The following is a 25,336-nucleotide window of genomic DNA, read 5'->3' as shown; positions in this document are numbered from 1 at the left end:
CATGGCCTCTCATGGTTATAAGTGATTCTCAGAGCCTGTTACAAAAAGAGGGTCTTCTGTACCTCAAGACCACAAACTATGGATCCCTCTGATGTTTTCCCCATCTCCCTATCTAGAACGTACATCTCCGGGACAGTACAGCCCGTGCTAAGCATTTCCGCCGTTCGTCCATAGAACGTGAGCGCATTTGCAGCTCTCGGCAGGGCTGATCTTTGATAAGGAGACTGCGCACCGTGGCTGAGGGACCAATCAGGGACTGCGCCCGCACGGTAGAGGCGTTTTGGGCTCCGCGGAGAAGCAATATTCCCACCAAGGGGTCGTACGTCGGAACACACCACGATAGAGCATGATATGAGGTCTTGAGGTGATTCTCACAATCGCATCCGGTTTCTGGCGAAATATTATGCTCCAAGTCATAGTTTCACCGTACGGTGAAGTCTTTTGTGGGTTGTTGACTGATCTGAGTCTCGGTGAAGGCTGAAGCCATCTCGAATATCGCCTAGTTCAGTGTAGAATTGTCACTGCTCTTTCTTGGCCTTCTCTCGAGAACATGTCCTCAGGTCCTGAACAGGGAATGTCATTGTTCTAGACTCGCTCAATCAAAATCCTCACTCAAAGCCGGATAACAAAATTCCTCGAGCTATTTTTGTGTGTTGTATCGATCGGGAATATTTACTACCTTAGTTCCCATATTCCCTGTATTAACCTTTCTCCTCGGAGTGAGCCTCCTTATCAATGCCGACATAGATAAGCCTCAATATCAACCTCTTCTGCTTTGCAACACAGCGACTCTAACTGGGCGATACCTACAGTTCCCCCACAAAGATAACACCACGGCTCAGTGTCACGGAGATTCAATTGTCAAGCATTCTCCACGGAATAGTCAACAAGAATACGCAGTGACTATGGGGGACAAGTCCGTTATGTGGAGTCTCGGAGAGGAATCCCTGAGGCGAAGTTTGGTGTCGTGTCGTACGAATGGAGATGATCTGATTTACAAACACGAATTCAAACTTTGTTCTGGTGTGTTATTCCAAGCGAAAAGGACTGAAAGAATTTTGTTTACTCCGTAGATCTTCATCGCATGGTTCGATAAGGTAGCAAGGGTTAATCAAGAATGGGATACTGAAGTCTGAGGCCTAGAATTGCATTGCATTACCGTAAACGGCTTTGGCCGATGGACCTATCACACGTGTTTAGCCTGACGGGTACCTTAGCTGTAGAGCCCCTCCCACGTCATCGTCTCAGCCCCTCCAATCCTCAACACCACACAAACATCACCAACCTAGACAATGGCGACTACCACCGAATCCTCCTTCGCATTCCCCCGCGAGTACCATTTCCCCGCCTTCTTCACACGCCAAACTAATCTCACTACACTCCATGCCCAGCGCAACAAATGGTCCGACCTTATCCTCGCCTACGCGCGACATAACCGTATCTTCCGCCTATCGCTGTCCGAAGCAGCAGATTCAGATCTCTTTGTAAACCGAAAACTCGATCGAAGGCTACAATTTGATGACATCCGTGATGTGATTTCTTATATGCACACAGATGGGCGTGTAGAATACGTCGGAGGCAAAACAACAGGGGATGTTGTGTTTCTGTATTGGCGAAAGCCCGAGGAGTGGGCGGAGCTTGTAGAGAACTACGTCGAAGAGACGGGACAGAAGGGCAGTGTTCTTACAGTCTATGAACTTGTCGAGGGAGATGGTACAAAAGGAAATGGTAATTTCAGTCAGACCAAACAATATGTTAAAGATCCTATGGCTGATCCTCATAGACATTCACGGCATGGACACTGATGTCCTTCTAAAAGCTCTGAACATCCTCGTCAAACGAAACAAAGCTCAAATATTCGGCCAGGACGACTCATTAGGCGTTAAATTCTTCTAAGCACCGAAACATACATACTCATCTCTACATAAGGCACATGCGACTTTTCATCACAGTACGCGCACCAATATGAACCGACTACGGACTCCAACATCGGCAGCGATGTTAAACCATCCTGAACGCCATCAAGCAACAGCCAGAGAAAGGGCTACTGCGAATTTCCGTAAAAGTTCTCCGCCAGAAACTTGTCATCAAACCGCACCTGTTGAGCCATTGCGACATCGAGCAACCAGTCAGGTGCAACAATACGAGGCTCCATGTTGCCGTTGTACGCCATATCACGGAATTTCTCCCAAAGCGGCCTCTCGTCGGGACGTCCGCTACTTAATAGGTAGACCGGCTCGGGTGGCGCGTTACCCTCCTCCTCTGCCGTTGTTGGTCGGATCGTCGTCCCGCTCCGAGCCCGGTAGATCTTGAAGATCGCCCCGTTGGCCTCGGCGATCGCTTTGTAGCTCTCCGCACCATTGCGGATCTTTTCCGTGCAATAGATGGGAACACCAACAAGAAGTTTGCCTCTATTTGCCTTGGCACGAGCGACTGATGTCTCAAGGACCATGTTGTGCCTTTTCTCGGCCGCATTGTCTTTGAGGATGAAATCCTCAACGTCGAGAAGGGTACCCTTGTCCAAAGACTGGTCAATGAAAGTTGATGAGATCACTGTTGGGCCGCGTGCAAGCGCGCATAGGAATTTGACAGTGCGGACAACACTAGGGGCTGCCAGATAGTCGCACGGTTGACCCTCTTGAACGATCTGTATCCCCATGTCCCGGAGTTTTCTCTGTCATTTGGTTAGAATAGATTCAAACAAATGGCTCACGCTTACGTACTCGATCTTGATCTTCCTTGTTCTTGTCTCCAACCCAGCGAGTGAATCCAGTCAAGACGACACGCATCTGAATGTCTGGAAGTGACTGCTTGGTCTTTTTGGTCGGCCGCTTCGCTAACGCGTCGGCATCTTCATCTTCAGGCTTCTCATCTTGTTTGGTTTTGCTGTTAGTCTTTTCGGCCTGGTCGGCTGCTCGTTTTCCACCCCAGATTGCATTGCCTCCCTTGGCATGTCTCTTCTTCTCCTTTTCATAAAGCGCGATATCGTCGCTCAGGCCATGCAGACGTTCTTGAGCTTTCGCTTTGGCGCTACGGCTTCCTGTAGAAGCCACCGACGGTGTCTCGTTCTCCTTCCCAGTACGACGTGGACGAATTGGTGTTGCATCTCCGATGGTCCTCGTCTTCTTTGCAGACTTCTCGCTCTCTCCTCTATTAGAGTCTTCCATCTCAACGTCCTCATTGCCAACCTGACCAACAACAACACCCTCTGCTGGCCCTCGTGAATATGCGTTATCCTCTGCAGCTTCCAGGATTGCTCGCTTCCTCTTGGCTCGCGGTGATAGCTTGTCCTGCCCCCCGGGGTAGTACTTTTCGCGCAACTTTGGTTCATCAAAGAACGTTTGCCCGATTATCTCGCCCAGGTTAGTGCGCGGAGGGAAATGATTATACTTCTTAATGTTGATGGGCCTAATTTCGCACTTGGCATAGCTTTCCTCAATCCAGAGATGGTTGATAACGGCAATCCCCCATTCAGGAGCAGCCTTGCATTTCTCGCTCGAGTCTCTAGCAGTGATTAAATGCGTGTTCTCAGCTCTCATCGTTCTGGTGAACTCGGCTCCAGAAGCCTTGATCAGGTTCTCCAGGTAAATTCGTGCTTCACCACCGTAATTTGATACTGTAATGCGTAGACCCTTGAATCCTTCTATACCATCCTTGGGGATCGGATAGTGTAGCAATCGACGAAGGGGCGATGTCCACTCGTTATGAACGATAAGCCAGTAAAGCCAGGCCAGATTTCCAACTTCTTTGCACGACTGCGCAGCTTGGACATATTGCGGACCATCGCGATATTGGCAGATGAGCATGTCACAATCCTCGACCTTATCCACGAGCCTTCCGCCTCCTCTGACGATGATTTCCTTGACCACCTTTGACAGTCGATCGGTTATAGTTAGATCCCCGGATAGCAGTACATTTCGGTCTTGGAAGACAGTGGCCGGTGGGCGTACAATCTCCCCATCAGAAGGTAAGGGTAAAGGCAGATAATTCGGTGTCGGCGATGTCGCACCCGCGAGGTTTTCGTTGGAGGGAATTTTGAGATCGTCCGCGGAAGTCTTCTTAAGAATTTCGGGATCGGGTAGTAGATAGGGACCTTCGTCGATACGTTTCCCAAGTTTGAAACAATCATCGAACCTGGAGATTGTCAACGACCAGCATTATAAGCCATTTGTGCAAGACTTACCAGTGTGGCAGCACAACTTTGCCTTTCCATCCCTTTTGTAGAGCAACTTGGACCTTGGGATGATCCATCGATAGGGCGCAAATATGTGTGGTCAATTTAGACGCATCTTTTGTTTCTTGTCCACCCAAAGCCATTGTAGCACCAGCAATACTCTCCTTGTCGGTCTCTGGTAGATCCGCGCAAGTCACCACCACCTCGGAAAAGATCATTCTCGGATCAGGCGAAAAAGGTCTAATTTGAGCCTGTTTCCTGCGAGCTATTGAGAAGGTGATCCATTGAGTCGTCACAACAGGGATCATATGGGCCTGTGCCTCAGTGAACTGGGGGAAATCGATCGTGTTGGAGATGATGTGGGTGACCTTCTCAATCGGTAATGAGCCGTCGCGTCGAGGTTCGCATATTTCTGCACCATTTTCTTCTAAGATTGTTGATAGCTAGGAGTTGTCAGTATTGATAATTGAGCTTGGCAGCTTCAGCATACCTCTCCGACCAGTTTGGGGGTCAGTAAATTGCTGGCGACGAACGCGATGGCGCATTCAGCAAATGTGTCGGTGGTGGCCATGTCGCGTGTTCAGGGCAAAAGGATAGGATGAAAGAGAACAAAATAATCGAACAACGCCGTGGTTATGACATTAAGTCAAAAAATTAATCTAAGCTCAAGAGATCAACAGCTGCGGGAAGATATTAGGTTGGTGTAGAAGATACCGTGGGGTGCCTAGAAACTATATGAAGCTGCAGACGCGCCGGCCACTCAACGCGAGAGTTTGACGCGTGCACGTGACCATCAAGTCCACCTAAATGGCCTTATGAGTGGAGCGGACACCAACCTTCAGTTGGTGAAGGCGGTACCGCGCAGTCAGTGATGAAGGTGGTACCAAACACCAGCATAAGAAAATTCAGTTATTGTGATAGCAGATCTTTTGATATGACTATTATTCAAGACTGGAGAATCAAATTTTGGGACCTAAGGCTATCATGAGCAGTTCCCAGGGACACGTGTATCTAAGGGCTGTATTAATATAGTATCGACATCTCCGTCCCAAGTTCATCATCCGAATATATTCTCCATAAGAAATCATCCAAAGACATTTTCATCTCAAAAACCAAAACGCCCAACACCGATGCAATGCTATAACGTGATATTAAAATGGCGTATACCTGTTCCTTTTCTTTAGCCAACCACGCCCAATGGCCCCTCTACGACCTCCTCCAAAGAGGCCAAGGCCACTGCTGCTCCCATCAGGGAGCTCTCCTTTGCTGACACAAGCTTGATTGTTCTGTTTCCAGACTTTTTCATCTTGTCAGCCGCTACCAAGTCATTTAGATACGACTGACAACTATCAAGATAGCCAGGGTAGCTCTCAATAACGCCGCCGTTGTAGGCTACTGTCGTCTCAGCCAGGTCACGGTCTGCTTCGGCGCTGTCTCGCTCAGATGATCCGGGTGATAGTGTGGACACGAACTTGTTCTGGCTGTCGATGCGCAAGTTCCAGAAAGCGTGTACGCCAGCAGCAACAAGCGCACTTGAGCGCCTGGAGATTAGACCGGCTAGTTGCTTGAGGAATGATAGATCAGCACCTGTGGGGGGTTGGCTCGATGGGTGGCGAGAGGAAAATTGCTTGCGTGCCTCTTCGGCATCAGAGCTTGTATCCCTATGATCGTTAGCATGCTGAAGCTGGACAATCTTGAGTCTAAAACTCACCTCTCAATGATAGAAAGTGTCTCGGTTGAGAACGAGTAAGGTTTCTCCAGGGACACAGGAACAACACCTCCAAAAACCCCAGTCGACTCAATCGCCTCAACAAGTGCCAATCTGCAAATCTCGCCCAGATACATGCCGCTGACCATGTGCTCTAGAGGCTGAAACTCAGGTCGGGAGTGATTCGCCAATAATTGCCGGTCCCATCTTGTCAAGGGCAAGATATCACGTCCCATCATGCTGATCTCGCTGTTGATGATGACATGTGTCGCTTTCTCGAACCATTGGGGAGGACGCTCGCCAAATTTGACACGTCCGATGGCGGATACAGGAAGATAGGCAGCGAGGTTGACGCCAGTACCAAGGATGAGACCGAATCTCGTTGTGGGGTGGTTATACGACTCCGATAGTAAGCATGCACTAGAGTCGTTGACAATAGCTCGAAGTTCTACGTTGAGACCGCGGTTCAAGCAGGCTGTTCGTACGATCTCTCCAAGATCTTGACCCAACAACCCGTTGCACGCAGCGAAGCCCTTGCCCATCCCTTGCAACTTGCCACCTGCCAGTGATGTTTGTCTAACAAATATTAGCTCTGGACGAAAGGGCGTGTGGAATAAGCATACTCAATGGGAAAACTCCATGCCATCGACATAGGCAAAGGTCCATCAGATCTATCTTGCTGCTCTAGCTCTGCTGATAGAGTCTCTAGTATTTTCTCGGCCATCCAGTCGAAGAACAACATGCCTTCTAGGGCTTTAATCTCGGGTGTGATGTGGAAGTTTCTCATGCTCACAATCCTGCTCTCCTCGCCAATATTGGACACGCGACCACGCAGTTCCACCAATGCTACTCTGAGGGTCGAACCACCAACATCCAATGCCACAAAGCGGCCGACCTCTGTACCTCTTGGCAGCTGATGACTGTATGACGGCAGCATACACTCCATATCAGTTTCTAGTCGCTCTAGGAGTTGTTTTCGTAGGTTGTTAGATAGTTCTTGCAGGCCATCTTGACTGACAGGGTCGAGGAAAAGAGCCTCTGCCTCTTTGAGGAAGTCTTGGGCAGATTTGCGTGGCGTATTAGCAAATCGCGTCTTTGTGTTTGTCTCAAGCCCCAGAGAGCTGCCCCAGTAAGCCAAGAGTGACTGAACCAGTGATTTCCCCCGAAGGAGGCTCTTGATGATGGCAGCCAAGAGTGTCTTTTGAAAAGTCGCTGGCATGATGGCAACGAGTGATTATGGAAAATAGAAACGAAAGGGGAAAAGGAAGAAGGTTTGAGTCATGGACACGGCAGAATGTAAATAGTCCAAGAGAATGCGAAAAGAAGAGGTTGAAGCAACCGCCTTCGAAGGAATAGATGGGATGGGGTGAGGGTGAGAATCTTACGCCCCGATGGATGGACCAACTACTACTGCTACTAGCAGGTGGAGGGTGTCTGATGGACAGGCACAGGTTCCTGGATAGGTAGCTCAGACGAGGGGAGATCTGAAGGAAACAACACGAAGATGGAGATGGGCCACCTCTGATGGGACATGCCAGGAGTTGACGGGGTCAAAGCATGAGAAGGGACGGGTAGAGCGGAGCAGACGACAACAGAGTCCCACAGAGAAGAAGCAGAAAAAGAGTCGACGTTGCAAGGGGGAGTCGGTCTGGTCGAATTCAGTTCAGTGCAGTGCAGTGCAGTTCACGCTGTGTCATGGAAGTAGAGGGAGAGCAAGAAGAGTAGGTGTAGGTAAGTGGTAATTGGTAGTAGTAATGTATCATATCGCCTCCAATTCGTCCATGAGATCAAAATCAACGTCGCACAGCGAAAGCGCCCGCTCACGCACACGCTCTCTCACAGGCGACACGCGACAACCGCCACAGCGCTGCGAGCCAGCAAATTAGTGAGCAGAAGCGCCTGTAGCTGTAATTGTCATTGTGGCCTTTGACCTCTCTGTGGCCTTGGAGATTGTTGGGTCAGACGGGGTCGAGGATCGTAGCCAGATGTGGAGGAGTTAGTTGTAACGTAACGTTGCGTGTGAGTGTGAGTGCCCCGTGAGAAAGTGGATGGTTTTTTATTAGTGAGTGACATGGGCCCCGTCACGTTTTAATTGTTAGTGCACCGCTACTACTATTGGAGACCAAGAGGAGGCTTATTTGTGGTCGTCTCAACAATCTCCATTAGTTCAGAAGGTTCATCTGATTTTACATGTTACTTCAAACTTGTCCTTGTTACACAGACATCGCCAAGGAACGTAATTTGAAACAATCTGCCCTTCTTCGGCGCGTCTACCACTAACTATCCTGGACCCCTGCATTGAAGTGACCTTGCCATGAACATGAACAAGAACAAGAACAAAACCCTGGAACCAATCCTGTCATCAACTAGTGCGCTTACACGGCTTCAATTCTTGATCATCTTGAGGGTGGTGACCTCGGTTTCAATGCTGAGGCGGAGACTTCACGTAACGACAAAGTTTCAGAAGTATCCAATACGAGCAAAAGAACTCTATCATGCTTCCACCTCCCATAAAGAGAAATCGGGATTCCGAGACCTATGTACCATGGATCTGATAACATCCCTCCAACGCTACCTTGCATCGGAGCTAATGCCGGCTACTGTATATCACTGACTATATCCGTCTTTGCCCCGTAGAAACAAGGAAGCTTGGCTTTGGCCAATGGAAGCAGAAGCAACCTTGACAACACTACCTACCTTACCTATCATGAGCAATACAGTGCGGCTTTTCAAACAGTGTCAAACTTCATAGTAAACGTTTCATTCCCTCCACCATGAATCACTGCACCTATCGTGACTTGCTATCCAACCTTACATTGCCCACTGACCGAGGTGGCCCTCCCCACGCTGCATCATGAATGGCAGTGGGAGAGCGGAAAGGAAAGTGGCGTCCTTATCTAGTGGCTTCTATCATGATGCAACTGGTCCCCATGGATGGCAAGTGACTCTCTCTTGGTAGTGACTTGTACGCCTTTGATAAGTTCTCTTCATAAGCAACTGACTCCTCGAAAGTGTAATCATATTTCTTCAAACCCCAACGCACTCAAGAACTCCTACCAAAAGTACATTACTTGATAACTTCATTTCTAAGCCCAACACTTATAACATCACCCACTACCAATAACACAACCACATCATGCGGCTCATCATCCGTGACGACGAGACTGAGGCATGCAAGTATGTCGCCAATTACGTCGTGGAGCGCATCAATGCCTTCCAACCCACACCCGAGCATCCCTTTATCCTCGGCCTCCCTACAGGCTCTAGCCCGATCGGAGTGTATGATATGCTAGTACGCAAGTACAAGGCTGGCGAAGTATGTCGCATCACCTCATCCTAGGGCAGCATCTAACCATAGCAGGTCTCGTTCGAGAATGTAGTCACCTTCAACATGGACGAGTACGTCGGTCTTCCTCGAGACGACCCAAACTCCTACCACTCCTTTATGTGGAAGCACTTCTTCTCTCATGTCAACATTCATCCTTCCAACGTCCACATACTTAATGGCAATGCTGCCAGCCCGGAAGCCGAATGTGATGCATACGAGGAAGCTATCAAGGCAGCTGGTGGTATTGATCTCTTCTTGGCCGGTATTGGTGAAGACGGGCACATCGCTTTCAACGAACCCGGATCTAGCCTTGCCAGTCGTACCCGAGTCAAGACATTAGCATACGACACCATTCTTTCCAACTCGCGCTTCTTTGACAACGATGTAAGCCGGGTGCCAAGAATGGCTTTGACTGTGGGCGTCCAAACTGTCCTTGAAGCAAGAGAGGTTGTTGTCATTATCCTGGGAGCCCGCAAGGCGCTTGCATTGCAGAAATGCGTCGAACAAGGCGTCAACCACATGTGGTCGCTATCATGCCTTCAGCTCCACCCTCATCCCATGATTGTCGTCGACGAGGACGCCACATTGGAACTTCAGGTCAAGACAGTGAAGGTAAGCAACTCTTCCTCCCATAATGAGACTCCGCTAACATGAAGGACAGTACTTCAAGAGCATCGAGAAAGTTGCTCGCGAGCAGGGATTCGAGCAGATTCTTCCCTCCAAAGTACGAACTGGCAATGTTGCTATCCCTGAAACCAGGATTCGGAGAGCTCAGAGTCCTGCGATTATCGCTCCGGAGCCGATTGCTTCACACCTCTTGCGAGCGACACCTGCGGGTGACTACTCTATGAGAACCCCTTCGCCCGATTTGTTCCCCGACCGAATGGCATCGCGTATTCCGGAACCGAACCTGAACCGCAGACTTACGCCCAACCTCGAAGTTCAGACCGACGTCCCAAAGACGAAAGTTGAGATGATCGATAGCGCCGTCGCCATGTCTCCAGACGCTCCTGTCGCGAATTTGCTTCAACCGATGACCGCAAACATTAAGACAATGCGATCACCGTCGCCAGACCTAGTTCCCGACCGTATGGCCTCTCGCATTCCTGAGCCAGATCTAAACCGCAGGTTGACTCCTAACCCCGAACTTCAGAAGAAAATGAACACCGTCGGGGCGCACTAAACGTGATAGGTGGATATATTGGGATAGGAGGAGTAGAAAAGAAATGGAGATCAGGAAGGTCTTGTTCAGTCGCTACAGGGTTGGCTCAGGAACAAAATTATCAGACTGTATCAGTATGACTACAACAATAGCATCTTTAGCCCCGTATTCGATTAAGGCGTTTAAATCAGGTTAGAGATAGAACACAAATACCACTGGTGGCTTTTAGATAGGTTGTGTGTTGGAGTTTATGGGTATTGCGTGTATCGTCTTTTGGCGTGGAAGCGTTTGGGGGAAAAGGGTCATTTCTTGAAAATCGATTGTCATCTAGGACGACTGGAAGATACACAGGTGTTCAATACAACCCATTGCCCCTGTAACTTGAAAACTCAGTCTGTGTATAGATTCATTCTCAAGCAACATGAGCATGATTCAACAACATATGCTGTGTTTTGTAATACCGACTTTGCAATGGCCAATTGTCGCATTAAAATTCTCGGGTATCGATGCAAACCATCTCATGCCCTCAATGATGAGTTAACCGTCCACCTAATGTGTATATACTTGCTCACAATGTGCTATAATCCCAAACAGACTCCCCTTTACCAGAATGCCCGTACAAAAGCTTAGATATATAATATACAGGAAATCGGCTTTCCAACAATTCGTAACTCATCAGTTTCAACTACCTGTTGTGTTTCAGTCAGAGGCAAAGTACCGCTTAGCCTTGCTCTTGAGTTGTTGTGCTTTCATCTCTGGTGGCATGATAGTGTGATGGACCACGTGAGGCCGATAAACAGCATCGACAGGCGGCATCCTGGTCGAGGTTAGTAACGTGAAAGTGGAGAGATCCAACAAAGTGGTAACGTACCAATCATCCACAGTCAGTGGAAAGTATTCGTACAAGGGATCGGCCCCCTCATCTGCAGGACTGTTTTCCCTGTTCGCCCCTGCGGTGGTGTAGCCTTTGCCAGAATTGGGACTGTGCAGCTCGGCACTGGAGCGGTTCGGACTTCTCTCGTCTTCTGATAGCGATAGATTGATCGGCAGAGAAGCATTCTGACGTGGGATTGAATTTTTGTTATTGTGGGAATTTGTCGCCTTAGCAGAGTTGTTTGGATCGCTGGACCAAGCTGGTATCGGGGGTCTAGTCATTGTTGGCGATAAGGCGACTCGTTTTGCCGGATGTGGACTTGCAACGGGTTGAGGACTGGGTAGTGGATGGGTCATTGACCCAGGTGTTGCCCAGTCGTTCGGCTGCTTATCTGTCAGTTCTGTCCTTTATGTGCATGGACTGATTTGTGTCTTACCTGGAGATTTCCAGCAGGAGGGAATCTTTGGGTGAAGTTCGTCGAATTCTCCCGTTCAAGTTTAAGCGTTGGGTGATCCACATTTGACGTCGATGTGCTTCTCCTCTCAAATCTCTTGTCGCCTGTAAGAGGAACGTCCTTCCTGCTGTCGAAGTTTCTAGGACTCCGGCCACGAACAATGACTGGGCCAGATTTGATCTCCGATATTTTTATGAGTTCACCTGCCTGTGTCTTTCCCAGCAGGGTGATCTGGACCACGTAGTGCTGTTGCAAGCCCTTTCTTCTGCCGTTGTTGGCAGTAGCATGCTTGAACTGAAGCCGTTTCCAAGATATAGGCAGAGAAACACGATGTGCGTCGATCTCCTGGCCTGTCGTTATATCCAGTGTGATAGTAGGCGGTGCTGAAACGCCTTTTGAGTCATCACCTCCCTGGGGATTGGCGTTTTTCCAGGGGATCGATATTATTTCTGTAGCCTTTCCTTCGATGGATTCGATGGCTGCAATAGTCGCTACTAACTCGAATATTTGAATGTGCTGCCCTTGTTCATTCACAATATTCCTGATTCCGCGAGGGAGAGTGATCTGCCCCGAACACTGCCAGAGGTTGCGGCGATAACAAGTCAATTCCATCGGGCGTCCGGTTGATTCTCCTCCAAAGACATCCTCGGCAACGAAGAACATGCCATACAATTCAGCCGTCATGCCGGCTTCAACAAATTGGTTGTTCTCGTTGACAATGGTAGCATTGGAAACGGGAGCGGAGAACCCAAGAAGTTTATTATCGGGCTCCTGGGGAGATGATTCCTCGTGCAAGGCATCTTGATTCGGCGGAGGATCGAATTGTTGTCGAGTCGAGTATGAGAAGGGATCTTCAAAGGTCGAGGAAAAGGCATCCAAGTCGTACGAGGTGCCGAAAGGTAGAGTCTGCAGTGCAGCTCCATCACTGTAGATGTTAGCTTGACTAGCTCCCAAGCCAAAGTTGCGCGCGCGTTGCAAGTGCGCTGCAGTGCTTACAGAAGTGATTCATCAAATGTCATATCCTGGTCGAACACGTCCATATTCATACTCTGAGAGTGAGCAGATCCGAAGTTCATCGCCATCGCTTCGCTGGAAGAGGCGCCAGTTGGCAGCCCCGACATTGAGTTGTAGGTTGACATGGCATTGTTCAGTTGAGAAGAGCCGTCAAAGTCCCATTGGCGCGGCGGGGGAGACAGCGACACAACGTGATCGCGCAAGTATGTGCAACGATGCAAAGGGATGAGAAATAGCTGGCGACACCGGCGATGACGGGTTGTTTTCCCGGTAGAGCGCCGAGTGTTTGGAGCGATGAGCAAACAGAGCCGAAAGAGTAGATAAGACAGGTTAAAGGTCGAGCAGAGTGAGGTAGAGATAGTCAGGTAGTATGAGGAGAGGCGGAGGCGGAGACGGAGAGAGTGTGGAGGGCCTGGGCTGCCGACCTCCAGCTACTGTAGGTAGGTTTGTGGAGAGACCCACTGGGCTGGCCAACCCTTTACTGTTCCCAGCGATAGGCTCTGATAGTTGATTGGCATTCGCTTCAACAATTGGCCGAGACAGAGCTTCATGTGAAGACTCGAGGCCCCGCGGGCATTGTCATCTGCTAAAAGGGAGCGCTATAAGAGGAAGCTTTAAGAGTTGTTCTTAGCGTTGTTTGCCATTTCGGCATCTTCCAGGAGGTTTTTATTATCCCATCAACGTCAATTAAAATGAAGCACAACGTTTGCAGCGTTTGCAGTAATCTTTTATTTATCAATGCTTGCTTCATGCCCAATGCTTCCAGCTAATGCTCCCTAGGTCTTTGCCTTTCTAATAATAATGCTCTTTTAAATCTAGTTTCTGTTTCATGCAGCATACCTATTCTTATCATGAGGACGGGAACCAACAGCAACGCCAAGCCAACCAAACTTTCACATCAACTTGCTCTACTTGGCAGAGTCAGACACCCTCTCACCAAACTTCCACACTTCGTCCAGCACGAGAACTTCATTCGTTCCCCTGACCTCGCCCTGTCTTTCGTATCCGTCTGACAAAATCACCAGATCTGCGTCAGCCCCCGATTCTAGTGAACCCTTGACTCCCTGTAAGCCAAGCATGGCTGCGGGTGTTGATGTGACCGCTCCAAGGGCCTGGGGAATACTAGCCCCAGTCCACTGTCTGAAATTATTGACACACTCGAGGAGAGTGATTGAGCTGATGAGAGTTAGATACAAGGCTCCGTAGGGTAGATCAGTACGTACCTCCCAGCAATCGTGTCAGAGTTCTCGAGGAGCAATTTAGAACCTTGCTTGACAATGTTGCATGTGTATTCTCCGTTTGTCCACGGATAGGCCCCATCCGGGAGACCAACAAGATGCATAGCATCCGTGACCAGGATAAAGCCATCAGGATGAGCGCTGTAGGCGATTTTGATAGTCGTAGGATGCAAATGAATGCCATCTGAGATGATGCCAAAGTAAGGTCGTGGCAGACTCTCAGCCTTGCCCAAAACTCCAAAGACACCTGGGTTTCTGTGATGCAATGGACGCATGGCATTGAAGAGGTGTGTAATCATTGTAGCACCCTTACTAACAGCTTGCGATGTCTCTTCGTATGTTGCCTCGGTGTGGCCAACGGAATATATGATTCCTCTTGATGTGATCTCTGGGATTAGGTTCATCATCTGTCCGCGTTCCGGCGCTGCTGTAATCATCTTGATCGGCATTGGCGCGCCATCGGAGCGAGGGGTTATATTCTCACGACCATAACATTGCTCAATGTCCTCTATCGATTCCGCTTGTGTGAGGACATCGACATTGTGAACTCCATTCTTGGTGGGACTCAAGAACGGACCCTCACAATGAGCACCGAGTGACTCGGCGCCGTGAGCCGGGATCCGCAGTTCCCCAGACGGGCCAAGATACGGGAGGGCCTGGCAGGCGTTAGCTTCATGTACGATTGCCCCACCAAAAAGGAAGGCGTACCTTTTGGTATAATTCAGGCCGTTGACTGGTGATGGTTGGGATGTATGATGTGACCCCTGTCTTGACCAGTAGCCGATTGATCTTTTGGATGTTTTTGCCATATTCGGACATGTCATCCAGTAAGGTTGAGAAGTTGAAGCCAAAGGCACCGTTGAGCTGGCACTCGATCAGACCTGGTGCAATGATGCGTCCGCCAAGATCAAGAGTATTGTCAGGCATGTTGCGGCCGCCATAGAATGAAGCCTGGCTATCGATGATCTTGCCAGTAATGGAGCTGACCCAAAGGTCCTCCCAGACCAAGTCGTTGCCCTTCAGCAACCGACAGTTGGTGAACTTAGTGAGGCCATTCTTGGGTAGGGTCGGCGAGACGGCGATAGGCATATTGAAGATGGGCTGAGGGAGTCTGTGATGAAGAATTAGATATCTTAAAGTGGGTTGTTTTAATGCTTTCTATCTTGAGTTGAAAGTCCCTAAGGACAATGAATCATATAAAATGAAAGGCGAGTCGTGGTATACTAGTATTTTCCAGAGAGTCCATCCTCGGAAGTCTAAAGCCCTATCAAGCCGCCGACAACGGCCACGTTTTTTTCCAGATAGCATGGAAAAAGTCATTTCGTCATTACGATTCAGTAACCGTGCCATCTGGTCCCAAGCAGACGGTGCCATCGTTGAAGCCGTGATAGTGAGACTGTGTGGGGATTTTTGGGTCTGAACATGGTATGGTTCCCTTTTGCTATGTTGCTGTGCATATTGACAGCCAGAGACCAGGGTGCAGTGGAATACAAAGACCATGCCATCCGTCCATTTTTGCCTCAGAAGTAATGTTCATCCTTACCTGGTTCAATCTCTCGCGTCGCAACACAACGTGAAACGGACCTCTTTGTCGCCGACCATTTGTTGCTGTTGTTCCATGTAACGTTAACTCATGGGGCGTAACCCATCAAATCGCCTGCCATCAGAAACAGCCAACGAAACAGGACGACCCCACTTCCCTATCGCCCAACAGCTGGCTCTTTCCACAACTGACCAATCAATATACATCAATCGCGTCAGCCGAGGTTTAGGCGGTCGGCAACACTCCACCTCCACTCCAATGGCCCCTCCTCCTGCTGGGTCAACGTCTAGCTCATCCTCTCGAGAAGGCTACCGCAGTGTCAATGCATCTCATCGTTACCTCAAGCACGCGGGGCCATCAAGGGATGAGCCAGAACCACAGCAGAAGAGATCAAAGTACCATGTGACGAGGCATCGACGCCGCCCAACCATCATGGCCCATACAGACAATAGTGACCTGGATCCAGCATGGCAAGATCTTGACCGGTACGTACCCACTCACCTCACCTCACTTCCTGTCAGTCCCGTCGAGTCGCGTCTCCCGGACGGCGCGGGATGTCAAGGGCCGTCTCTCCACTCTTCGGCTCCGAATCTCGGAGAATTTCATTCATTCACTCACTCGACATCATGATGCTAACTGGCTGTTCGGTAGTGCCATTGGGCAGATCCTGATTATGGGCTGGGATGGCACTGAAGTTACCCCCCAGATCAGGAGCCTCATTGAGGATCATCACCTGGGTTCCATTATACTTACAGCCAAGAACCTTAAATGTGAGCTCTACTTCCAGACACGTGTCTTGCTTCATTACTCTAACATTGCCAAGCTGCTCAGCAAACAGCAGAGCTGGTCCAGGAATTACAGACCATTGCTAAAAATGCTGGTCATTTACAACCTCTTCTCATCGCCCTCGATCAGGAGAATGGAGGAGTCAACAGTCTTTTTGACGAAGACTACGTATGCCAATTTCCCAGTGCCATGGGCGTCGCAGCTACTGGTCGGGCCGACCTAGCATATGAAGTGACAAAGGCTACTGCTACTGAGATCTCGGCATGCGGTGTCAACCTCATGCTAGGACCCGTCCTTGATGTATTGAATAATGCTCGCTACCAGCCTTTGGGAGTGCGTGCTACCGGAGACGACCCCCAAGAAGTATCACAATATGGCCTGGCGGCTCTACGAGGAATTCGAGATGCTGGAATTGCTTCATGTGGAAAGCATTTCCCATCGTACGGAAATCTGAACTTTCTGGGCTCAAACCTAGATGTGCCCATTATCACTCAAACACTAGAGGAACTCAGCATCAGCGCTCTGGTTCCATTCCGAAATGCCGTTGCCTCGGGAAAATTAGATGCTATGTTCATTGGAGGCTGCGGCATATCCAATCCGTCCATGAATGTGAGTCATGCTTGTCTTTCAGATCAAGTTGTGGATGAGCTCCTACGCGATGAGCTTGGATTCAACGGGGTCGCAATTTCAGAGTGCTTGGAGATGGAGGCTCTCAGTCATGAACTTGGTGTCCAGAATGGTGTTATCATGGCCGTCGAAGCAGGCTGTGACCTTGTCCTCCTCTGCCGTGCCTATGACGTCCAACTTGAAGCTATCAAAGGCCTGAAGCTCGGTTATGAAAATGGCATTGTGACGAAGGAGCGAATTTTTACCTCTCTGAGAAGGGTACTTAACCTGAAATCGACCTGTACCTCTTGGGAGAAGGCGTTGAACCCTCCAGGCATTTCTTTGCTTTCTCAACTTCATCCATCTCATCTTGCTCTATCACTCCAAGCCTACGATGATTCCATCACAATCATTCGAGATAAGGAGAAACTTATCCCACTCACAGCCTCAATGCATCCTGGAGAAGAGCTCCTCTTGTTGACCCCTTTAGTCAAGCCGCTGCCTGCATCTTCACTCACCAAAAAGTTACTGGCAGCCAAAGACAGCCAGAACCAAGCAGAAGGACAACATGAGATGTGGGCGCATAATGGTCGTGACCGAAGCGCGATATTGAGTGGAGAGGGTGTCTTCCGAGAATTTGGCAAGTCTCTCGCTCGAGCTCGTAATGAAAAGTTACTTCACACAAGCTATACGGCTAATGGAGTTCGTCCAGGTAACACTCTTATTTTCAGTAGATGAAATTCCTTCTGACCAGATTTAGTTCACGAAAACCTGATCCACAGAGCATCTTGTATCATTATTGTCACGGCTGATGCCAATCGAAACCTTTATCAAGCTGGTTTCACTAAGCACGTTGATATGATGTGCTCTATGCTTCGAACCAGGGGTCAAAAAAAGCAACTGATTGTAGTGGCAGTCAGCTCTCCGTATGATTTTGCAATGGATAAATCCATTGGCACATACCTCTGCACCTTCGACTTCACCGAGAACGCTCTCCATGCTCTTGCAAGGACACTAGTTGGAGAAATTGCACCCCTTGGGACGCTCCCCGGTACACTGCGCAAGAGCAAGAAGGTTCTCAAGTCCAGACAGCACTGGCTGGTAGAAGAATACAGTGCGAAACGTGACGCATCTGCTTTGAACGACCTACTTCGAGCTGTTCACCGAGCAAGCGCACCAGACCTGCAGTTTCTACGCACAACAACTGCTGCTTCCTTTCAGCTCAATAATGCCAATATTGCCGAGTCACATTTTGTGGTTAGAAATAGCAGCACCAACGCGTTGTACGGCTTTGCTGCTACTTACTTTGTTCACGGTGTTGGTATCCTTGGGGGTGTCTTTGTCGAACCCACCAAACGGGATGTATCGATCGGAAGGTCGCTTCATCGACGGGCGCTCAGAAGTCTCATGCAGCGACGAGGAATTAAGCAAGTCCAGATAGGGTCAGCGTTTCCTGGAGTTTTCCTGGGCATTCCCAATGATGTCGAGGTCAACACAATCAAAGAGTGGTTTGCGAACAGTGGCTGGGATGTCCAGTTTCCACGACGCGTATCAAACATGATTTTACGGGAAGTGGCAAGCTGGTCTGCCCCAGAAGGGTTGTCCCAGAGCATACAGAGAGCCGGTATCAGCTTTGACCTGATTCATGATTTGGACAACGCGGATGGTGTTCTCAGCCATGTCCGTAACAACGCAAACCCCGAGGTATTAGAACTGTACCGTCATGCGCTGTCAGAATCGAAGTTGAGTGGGATTGTCCGGGCCAAGGACGCGACAGGTACCTTGTTGGGCACAATCATTGTTTGCAAGCAGCGCAGTCCATTGGAAACTCATATTCCTTCATTGGTATCACGCTCTGAGGACATCGGCGGCATCATTGCTCCAGTTGTACCTCCTGGACCACAAACAACCCTCGTCTTGCAAGGTTTGACGCTCATGGGCATTCGTCAGGCCAGGAGTCACAAAGCTACAAAAGTGGTCCTTGGTTGCGTAAGTCAGCCATCCTCCCCAATGTTTCAATGTCGCTAACAAATCAGGTTGTGGATGATACTGAGTCCCTCACAGCGATGGGCTTTGAGACACTCCAAGAGTTCGAGGAAATCACAAACTCCCCAGAGAATGTAATTATCCCTCACTTCTAAAGCTACAACAGCTACTGACAAACAACAGTTTTCCAACATAGTATAAATAAGGGAACACGATGGATGTGTTATCACGAATCTACCGGGAAATTTATGATTAGCGAATGAAGTACATGCTGCCTTGAATAATATGCGTTGTAAGCTTTGCTACATCCTAGGTCATGCCTCATTATTCTACACTTCGATGATATTCTCCCACGCCGTCTCCCAGTTCTTGCATCGAGTCTTTGAAGGAAGACTTCTTGGTGTTGGCAGTGAAGTCGCCAGTATCAACGTAACACTCCATCCCAGTCAGAAAGCTAAGTCCCTCTTTCGGCAAGGGGTTTTGGACTTGGCCATAATCTACTATAAAACGGTCTCAAATTTCCCTGTACTCGAATGTCATGCACGGCCTGATGCCCTAGAGATGAACACTAGGCAGAAGATATTGCGAGGCTCCCCGGGAAAGCTATTCTTGTTCTTGAGTGTCAGCAGAACCATGTGAATTTGGTGAACCAAATGATTGGATCTCTTCTAAAGATAGGTTGGTAACTTCTGGCATGGTTTCTCAAATCATCTAAACACTTGAATTGGTATCAAGCTTGTCCAGTGCTTGTCAGGCATCGGTCGCCAAGTCAATATTCATGCTCTTAGTTGGTATTGTCCAGCCATTCGAATTCAACCAATATCAGGGCATTAGGAGACTTGGCAAATTGCTCGGTGTCGTCGTGCTGAATAGGGTCTCCGGGTGTTCATCCTAGGATGCCCACTGTTGTAGTTTACCGTCAGAATACTCAGTTGGACCGGCGATAAGCATTCTTCGTCCTCCTGGCCGGTAACATCGCTGGAGTCTTCATATCGTGCACTTACCCTTGAATGTGAGGCTCAGCTCAGTGTCCTCAGGTCGCTCGAGATCATCTATCTGTGTCTTCAGAACTCTTGTTTGTAGGACTGCTCTCAATCTGAGTCAAGGTCCCTTTGATTCTAGAATTTGCAAGTTCCATCTTAGTCAAAGTCTCCTCCCCTCCCTATGAAGAAGCATGATGAGCCTACGTCAGCTTTGGTTTAAGGCCCTTCAAGACTCATACTATTGTATCTTCCGCGGATACCCCATCTTGAGATCGCTTTGAACTCCTCTGTTAAACAATTCTGACTGCTCACCACGCCACTCAGCAGCAAATATCACGACACACGATAGCAGGGAATTAAGCCATAACAATGTACTTTGAATGAGAATAAGGAAAAATATCTTTGTTTGTCGAAACACTTCAACACACTTCCGCATATGCTGAGTCCATCAGAAAGTCCGTTAAAAATAATATGTCCTTCGCCATGTATTGTTTGATTGTCCTTTTACCCGTTGCCAAGTTAAAACTCCGTGAATAATAAGCACCGGGATTTCCCACCAATCTAATAACCGTTTTCGTACAGATAGTCATCTCGGAAGAGCAACAAGCAGAATAGATCGTGAAGAGGTGATCGAAGTGGAATGGCGGAAAAGTGTATCGGTGTGTATGTCGCTTATAAAAATGAAAAGTAAAAGGGGAAAGTTGCTCCTGGTCGTCTAACATCCGTCATCTTCACATTCATCAAGGCTTCCGTAGCCGGTATCCGAATCAATTCCCACCACGCTCTTGTTGATGGCCAGGCACCGGCTAACGACCTTCTCTCGTACATCAGAAGCAACGCCACACTTCTCCCCGGGAGATCCGCCCATCCATAGACGAAGACCACCAGATAGTCGCTCAAGAGAGGCCTGGAAGGTCTCAGCTGCTGCTTTGTGCTCGTAGAGCTCCTCCATCAACTCGAGGGTTGCGGTGCATCCAAGAAGAGACATCTGCAGGGCGTTGCCACGAGTCATGATTGACTCAATCATACGGAGTCCTTGGTGGGTGCTTCCAGGAGTGCATTCGACGCGTCGGAGGTGAGCGATGGCCATGGCGCATCGTAGGGCAAGTCGGAGATCGGGAGTAGAAGCCTGGAAGCTTGAGTCAACGACACAAATGGAAGAGCTCAGGAGAGCATCGACCTTTTCGTTGCCCATTGATTGCAAGGCAGAGGCGATGTTAGCGCCGCGTGCCTTATCAACGAGAACTGCTCGTGCCACGATAGCCCGAGCCTGTGCGGTTGATCCCAAGGGTGCAGCCTTGATGGTGAGTTCGATATCTTCTACCTTAGTGCTGAGCGTTTCTTCGTCCCTTTCCAATGTGGCGACCAAAGTTCGGTGTAGGAATTGGGTCGACCACCAGGCAGCAACAGCATCAAGGGGAGATCCAATAGCGGTATCATCAACAACAGAATCCATGCCATCCATAGGGGTCACAACGTTGTAATCAGTATCGGTATTGAAAGCCAGGTTGTGCGCTCGCTGAATAACATCGTCGTTGAGCACTTCATCGCAGTCTTGTTCAACTAACAGAGCGAGATGTTCGGGCAAATCGTCGTCATGCTGCTCGGAGGACTCGCGGTGAAGTTGAGTAAGGAGACGATTCAGCTGACGGGCCTCGTTCCACTTGCTACGAGCAAGTTTGGCAGCGACGATGTTGATTGCCCCAAGTTGAAGTCGATTCTGGCTCAGGTCCCAGAGAAGAACGCGAATATGGAGGGCCTTGAGCATGAGCCTAGCAGGAGTGTCGGGGAGAGTGCCGGAAGCGAGGAGTGTGAGAATAAGACGGCTCTTGTTGATCTCAACGTCGCCGCCAGCCAACTGCGAGTCAAGAGCAATGCTCCAGGCCTGGACACGAGCGGTTTCCTGCTCCTGAGTCAAACCGGTGATTGCTTGATAACCATGAACTCCAATTGCATTTCGGAGGCTGAGCTTGAGAGTCTTCAAGATGAGAGCTGCCGCCTCGAGGAAGAAATTGTGACGAGGGACCCATACGGTCTGGATAGCGGTAAGCCAAGCTTGTCGGCGGACATGAATTGGTGAAGCGAGCGATGGCGCTGCCTGAAGGACCCCGACTTGTGGTTTCTTCGACTTTTGTGGAGCTTGTGTGAATAGCGAAGGAACAAACACCCAAAGGAATGTTCCAAGTAGGAGAATAATTCGAAGTGAAGTATGTAGATGATAGCCTCCGACGGTCAAGTCGAGGCCGCTCGCTGCACTCTTCAGAAGCTGAATAGGCATAGCGAACAAACCACGACCTTCAGGCTTCTCATTGCTGACTTCATCCTCACGCATCGCCTCCAGAATCATGAGACCGGCAAGTGAGCCGACCATCAATTTACCAAAGTAAGGGCCGGCATTGTTCCACCGACCTTGCTGCATTTGCTGTTGCTGTTGAAGCTGCTGCTGTCGAATGAGCGCGGGATTTCCACCGCGAAACTGTTGTTGGGGTACAGGATATGGTTGGCCAGAAGCCATTTGTTGCGTAATGATTCTCTTCATATCATCGGGAACTTGAATCATTCCTCCTGGTTGCGCGTTGCCGTCCTGTGACGGGCCTCCGACAAACTGCTGCGCATCCTGTGCATATTGGATTGGCGTAGGTGGTTGCTGAAGAGGGCTGATGGCGCCATTCATCGCCCCGGCCATGAAAAGCTTTTCGAAGGCGGCAATTCGGGCTTGCATAGCACCATTTTCGTCGAGTAGCCGATTGTTACGCTTCTCGAGATGTCGGATATATTCAGTCGCCTTGCTTAAAACCTATCCAGGGATTAGCGTGAGTTATATCGCTAGAAAGAGCACAGCGTACTGTAGCCTTGTTCAGCTTATGAGCTGGGGTCAGACCATGGAGTTCCTCGCGATCTTCAGTCGTGTCTTCACCTCGCGCGCTCTTCGACATGATGCGAAGACTGGGAACGCTATCTCTCAAAGCGGCGATCTTGTCATTCAGATTGGTTCGATATCGCTTCTCAATCATATTATGGGCGGTCTTCTTCACTGGTTGATCGCCATCCTCTTCCTCTTCCTCTTCGTCCTCAGGGTCGGCGGAAGACTTGCGCTTTCGCGATGCTTTCGAAGATCCATCGGCGGGATCCGGTGACGAAAAAACACCCCTTCTGAGTTCGCCATTTGCCGAGTCCGGGCTAGAGGCGCTCTTCGGTGAGTGGTATTGGAGATGTGGCGGCATGGCGATGTTGCGCAGCTTCTCCTGCAGAGCAGGAGTCAGATGGCTGATAAGGGCTGGCTGAAGTACGGTGTTGTCGTTGAAACTAGCCTGTCGCAGGGAAGGATTTGAAGCGGCGTAGATTGATTCGGGGCTGAGAGTGGTTGCCGGAAGGCCGTCGATGCCGGTAGAGATGGGAAGCTGTTGAAGGTTCTGCTGATCCTGACCGAAAGCGAGATTCCAAGGAGAAGGTTGATAGCTGGTTTGAGCAGGAGGTGCGGTGCTGCTAGAGGGGTCGTACGAGTCGTAAGGGGGCGTGCCGGTGAACTGCCATGCAGCGTCGTAGTATTGTTGCTGGGTCTGGGGACGGGAGGAATCGTTGGGCAGGGAGGTTGAGGAGGGGTCGGATTTCACGACCGAGCCATCATCGACGAAACCACCTAGATTCGGATCTTGAAGGCCATAGAGGCTGTTGGTAGAATCATGGTCGGCCATGTCGGAGAAGCGGGAGCCGGGCATGATGGGGATAGGCCAGCACCATGCAATGCAGTTGCGATGGCCTGATTGAGAGACCCAGTGCTTGGGGTGACCCCGAAGGAGTCGCCGTGGTCGAGCGAGGCCTTTCGGGAAGACGAGGGCCTTTGGCCGACGATACAAAGAGCAAGGGTCGATGTTGTCTGTCCAGTTGGGTTGAATTGGCCTCTATTCCCGGCGTGGCCTGTTCAATTGAGTCTCTCGGCCGAGGAGTGGACTTGACCGCGATAGCCTCAGCTACTGGCTATGGCTCCAGCTACGGCTCCAGCTACAGCTACAGGCTGTGCTGAGGGTCAGCCTGCAATAGTCGACAGGCCTGTAGCCTCTGCTAAGGCGATCAATCGGTGGATAAGATAGAGAGGTTCGGTGGTGAGGGCGTGCTGCAGCCACAGAATGAATCGATGGTTGTCTCAATGACTCTCTGATCGAATGATTGAACGGGTGTTGCCGAACGGTTGACAGGTGAGAAAGGGCAGTACAGGGGTTCTACAACAAGGGAAGAGAAGCGCAGTCTCGCGATTATGGTTCGACTGGCAACGAGTAGCAGGTAAAATTGCTGATGGAAGAATAAGCGATTTGGGCGATGATTCGGAGACGAGCGATGGATGCAAGGAATTCAGTTTGAGAGGAGGGTAGAAAATCGTACGATGGAACCCGGATATCAGCCCAGTGACGCCTAGTCAAGTCCGCGCTTGGCCAAGCTCGTCTTTTGTAGAAGGACTGGAGTGATGAGTTCAGGGGATCCACTAGCATTTGAGTGTTTTCTCTAAATACAGTGCAGAACGTCGATGACTTTTGATGGCGTACTCACTAAGCCCAGCAACTGGCACGGGATAAGTCTCCAGGCGAGGGGGGGGCGTTACGGCTTGGACCGTACAGTATTGGCGATCTGAGGAATACGGTCCACTTTAGTTAGAGGACTACCCCTCTCGCATTCGGATCTAAGGCGCATTCCGCACTGTGCACACAATCACAAATCTAGTAACCCGTCAAGCACAAGCCAACTTTGATTGATCAAATTGGGATGGGAGACCCTCGAGGACGCCCAGGAGTTCAATTCTGTTGAAAAACTCGGCTCAAGGAGCAGAGAATATCCTCATGATCGAGTCGTAATAGATGAGATCTCAGTCACTTTTGTCAAAATCTCCCCCCTAAAATACACTGTTGAAAGACAAAACATAAACCGTGGTGCTACTTGAGTTGTCTCGGGTTAGCCACGCGAGTCTCAGTCTCGCGTCCCGTGGTTCACAGGAACTCAATTATTACATTCCAGCCGGCAAAGGCCAGACCCAAGCGACGGTTACTCGGGAGCATTTGAGTATCACGTATCCAATTAAATGACTGTATAACGGTCGCCAAGACGAGTTCATTGTGAAGAATCCGAAATAACCTGGATATCAATCCCTCGAATCTGTCATGTCCCGTCTGGTGCAACCCTCTCAGGTACTGTGCGACGGATAGCTACATACAGATACCGAACTATTGACGCCCTGCCAATCCGCGTTGAACGGAAGATCAGTTCGGGTTACACAACGCAGGCTATTCTTGCATGTCTTGGACTCAGCTTTCAGCTCCTGAGCCACTATCCTCGCTTCTCAGATGGTCCCCGCCGCCACCAAATGATCCTGATCTCAATATTAAATCCTCCTCCTAACTATCCCCAATCCATCCCGATGATCAAACGATCAACCTTGCGTTACCCTCTAGTTTTAACGCTTGTTGCTTTTTAAGTATCATCACATGCAT

At 49.7% G+C, this 25,336-nt stretch overlaps 8 protein-coding genes across 8 annotated transcripts; 3 read left to right on the top strand and 5 right to left on the bottom strand.

Moving 5' to 3' along the window:
* Positions 1–1,261: 1,261 nt before the first annotated feature.
* FOBCDRAFT_42432 (ESCRT-II complex subunit-domain-containing protein) lies at positions 1,262–1,970 on the top strand. The gene is made up of 2 exons (XM_031186285.3): positions 1,262–1,728; positions 1,784–1,970. Exons 1-2 carry the CDS (start codon positions 1,293–1,295, stop codon positions 1,894–1,896), a joined length of 549 nt encoding a protein of 182 aa, XP_031037420.1. The 5' UTR covers positions 1,262–1,292; the 3' UTR covers positions 1,897–1,970.
* On the bottom strand, positions 1,774–4,745 carry FOBCDRAFT_294936 (BRCT domain-containing protein; the record flags this gene model as incomplete). The annotated part of the gene is made up of 4 exons (XM_031186288.3): positions 1,774–2,674; positions 2,724–4,134; positions 4,184–4,617; positions 4,665–4,745. The coding sequence occupies 4 exons, from the start codon at positions 4,743–4,745 to the stop codon at positions 2,045–2,047; spliced, it is 2,556 nt and encodes an 851-aa protein (XP_031037423.2). The 3' UTR covers positions 1,774–2,044.
* Positions 4,746–5,050: 305 nt separating this feature from the next.
* Positions 5,051–7,581, bottom strand: FOBCDRAFT_42426 (uncharacterized protein). The gene is made up of 3 exons (XM_031186289.3): positions 6,506–7,581; positions 5,886–6,458; positions 5,051–5,835 (listed from the first exon to the last, which is right to left on the bottom strand). Exons 1-3 carry the CDS (start codon positions 7,099–7,101, stop codon positions 5,355–5,357), a joined length of 1,650 nt encoding a protein of 549 aa, XP_031037424.2. The 5' UTR covers positions 7,102–7,581; the 3' UTR covers positions 5,051–5,354.
* A 1,111-nt stretch (positions 7,582–8,692) lies between these two features.
* Positions 8,693–10,752, top strand: FOBCDRAFT_42423 (uncharacterized protein). Its single transcript, XM_031186291.3, has 3 exons — positions 8,693–9,198; positions 9,244–9,822; positions 9,872–10,752. Exons 1-3 carry the CDS (start codon positions 9,019–9,021, stop codon positions 10,391–10,393), a joined length of 1,281 nt encoding a protein of 426 aa, XP_031037426.2. The 5' UTR covers positions 8,693–9,018; the 3' UTR covers positions 10,394–10,752.
* A 319-nt stretch (positions 10,753–11,071) lies between these two features.
* Positions 11,072–12,839, bottom strand: FOBCDRAFT_203209 (uncharacterized protein; the record flags this gene model as incomplete). Its single annotated transcript, XM_031186294.2, has 4 exons — positions 11,072–11,189; positions 11,244–11,629; positions 11,683–12,625; positions 12,697–12,839. 4 exons carry the CDS (start codon positions 12,837–12,839, stop codon positions 11,072–11,074), a joined length of 1,590 nt encoding a protein of 529 aa, XP_031037429.1.
* Positions 12,840–13,419: 580 nt separating this feature from the next.
* Positions 13,420–15,149, bottom strand: FOBCDRAFT_226249 (uncharacterized protein). The gene is made up of 3 exons (XM_031186296.3): positions 14,661–15,149; positions 13,938–14,608; positions 13,420–13,890 (listed from the first exon to the last, which is right to left on the bottom strand). The coding sequence occupies exons 1-3, from the start codon at positions 15,039–15,041 to the stop codon at positions 13,623–13,625; spliced, it is 1,320 nt and encodes a 439-aa protein (XP_031037431.2). The 5' UTR covers positions 15,042–15,149; the 3' UTR covers positions 13,420–13,622.
* Positions 15,150–15,585: 436 nt separating this feature from the next.
* On the top strand, positions 15,586–19,163 carry FOBCDRAFT_294933 (glycoside hydrolase superfamily; the record flags this gene model as incomplete). Its single annotated transcript, XM_031186300.3, has 6 exons — positions 15,586–15,980; positions 16,147–16,265; positions 16,319–17,599; positions 17,648–18,876; positions 18,924–19,007; positions 19,057–19,163. The coding sequence occupies 6 exons, from the start codon at positions 15,586–15,588 to the stop codon at positions 19,072–19,074; spliced, it is 3,126 nt and encodes a 1,041-aa protein (XP_031037435.3). The 3' UTR covers positions 19,075–19,163.
* A 1,408-nt stretch (positions 19,164–20,571) lies between these two features.
* On the bottom strand, positions 20,572–23,575 carry FOBCDRAFT_203206 (uncharacterized protein; the record flags this gene model as incomplete). Its single annotated transcript, XM_031186302.2, has 2 exons — positions 20,572–22,653; positions 22,703–23,575. 2 exons carry the CDS (start codon positions 23,573–23,575, stop codon positions 20,572–20,574), a joined length of 2,955 nt encoding a protein of 984 aa, XP_031037437.2.
* Between the last annotated feature and the right edge of the window lie 1,761 nt (positions 23,576–25,336).

The sequence above is a fragment of the Fusarium oxysporum genome, chromosome VI (genome assembly GCF_013085055.1).
Source record: "Fusarium oxysporum Fo47 chromosome VI, complete sequence".
In the NCBI taxonomy this organism is placed as follows: Eukaryota; Fungi; Ascomycota; class Sordariomycetes; order Hypocreales; family Nectriaceae; genus Fusarium; species Fusarium oxysporum.
The sequence above is the reverse complement of the archived record's forward strand: the minus strand, read 5'-3'. Positions and strand labels throughout refer to the sequence as shown.

Bases quoted from the DNA above. Each gene is read 5' to 3' on its own strand.
- FOBCDRAFT_42432 (XM_031186285.3), top strand. From the start codon at position 1,293: ATGGCGACTACCACCGAATCCTCCTTCGCATTCCCCCGCGAGTACCAT. The intron at 1,729-1,783 runs GTAATTTCAGTC...TGATCCTCATAG, and splicing joins AGATGGTACAAAAGGAAATG to ACATTCACGGCATGGACACT.
- FOBCDRAFT_42426 (XM_031186289.3), bottom strand. From the start codon at position 7,101: ATGCCAGCGACTTTTCAAAAGACACTCTTGGCTGCCATCATCAAGAGC. The intron at 6,459-6,505 runs GTATGCTTATTC...AATATTTGTTAG, and splicing joins GCATGGAGTTTTCCCATTGA to ACAAACATCACTGGCAGGTG. The intron at 5,836-5,885 runs GTGAGTTTTAGA...TAACGATCATAG, and splicing joins ACACTTTCTATCATTGAGAG to GGATACAAGCTCTGATGCCG.
- FOBCDRAFT_42423 (XM_031186291.3), top strand. From the start codon at position 9,019: ATGCGGCTCATCATCCGTGACGACGAGACTGAGGCATGCAAGTATGTC. The intron at 9,199-9,243 runs GTATGTCGCATC...TAACCATAGCAG, and splicing joins GCAAGTACAAGGCTGGCGAA to GTCTCGTTCGAGAATGTAGT. The intron at 9,823-9,871 runs GTAAGCAACTCT...CATGAAGGACAG, and splicing joins TTCAGGTCAAGACAGTGAAG to TACTTCAAGAGCATCGAGAA.
- FOBCDRAFT_226249 (XM_031186296.3), bottom strand. From the start codon at position 15,041: ATGCCTATCGCCGTCTCGCCGACCCTACCCAAGAATGGCCTCACTAAG. The intron at 14,609-14,660 runs GTACGCCTTCCT...AACGCCTGCCAG, and splicing joins GGCCTGAATTATACCAAAAG to GCCCTCCCGTATCTTGGCCC. The intron at 13,891-13,937 runs GTACGTACTGAT...AACTCTCATCAG, and splicing joins TCTGACACGATTGCTGGGAG to CTCAATCACTCTCCTCGAGT.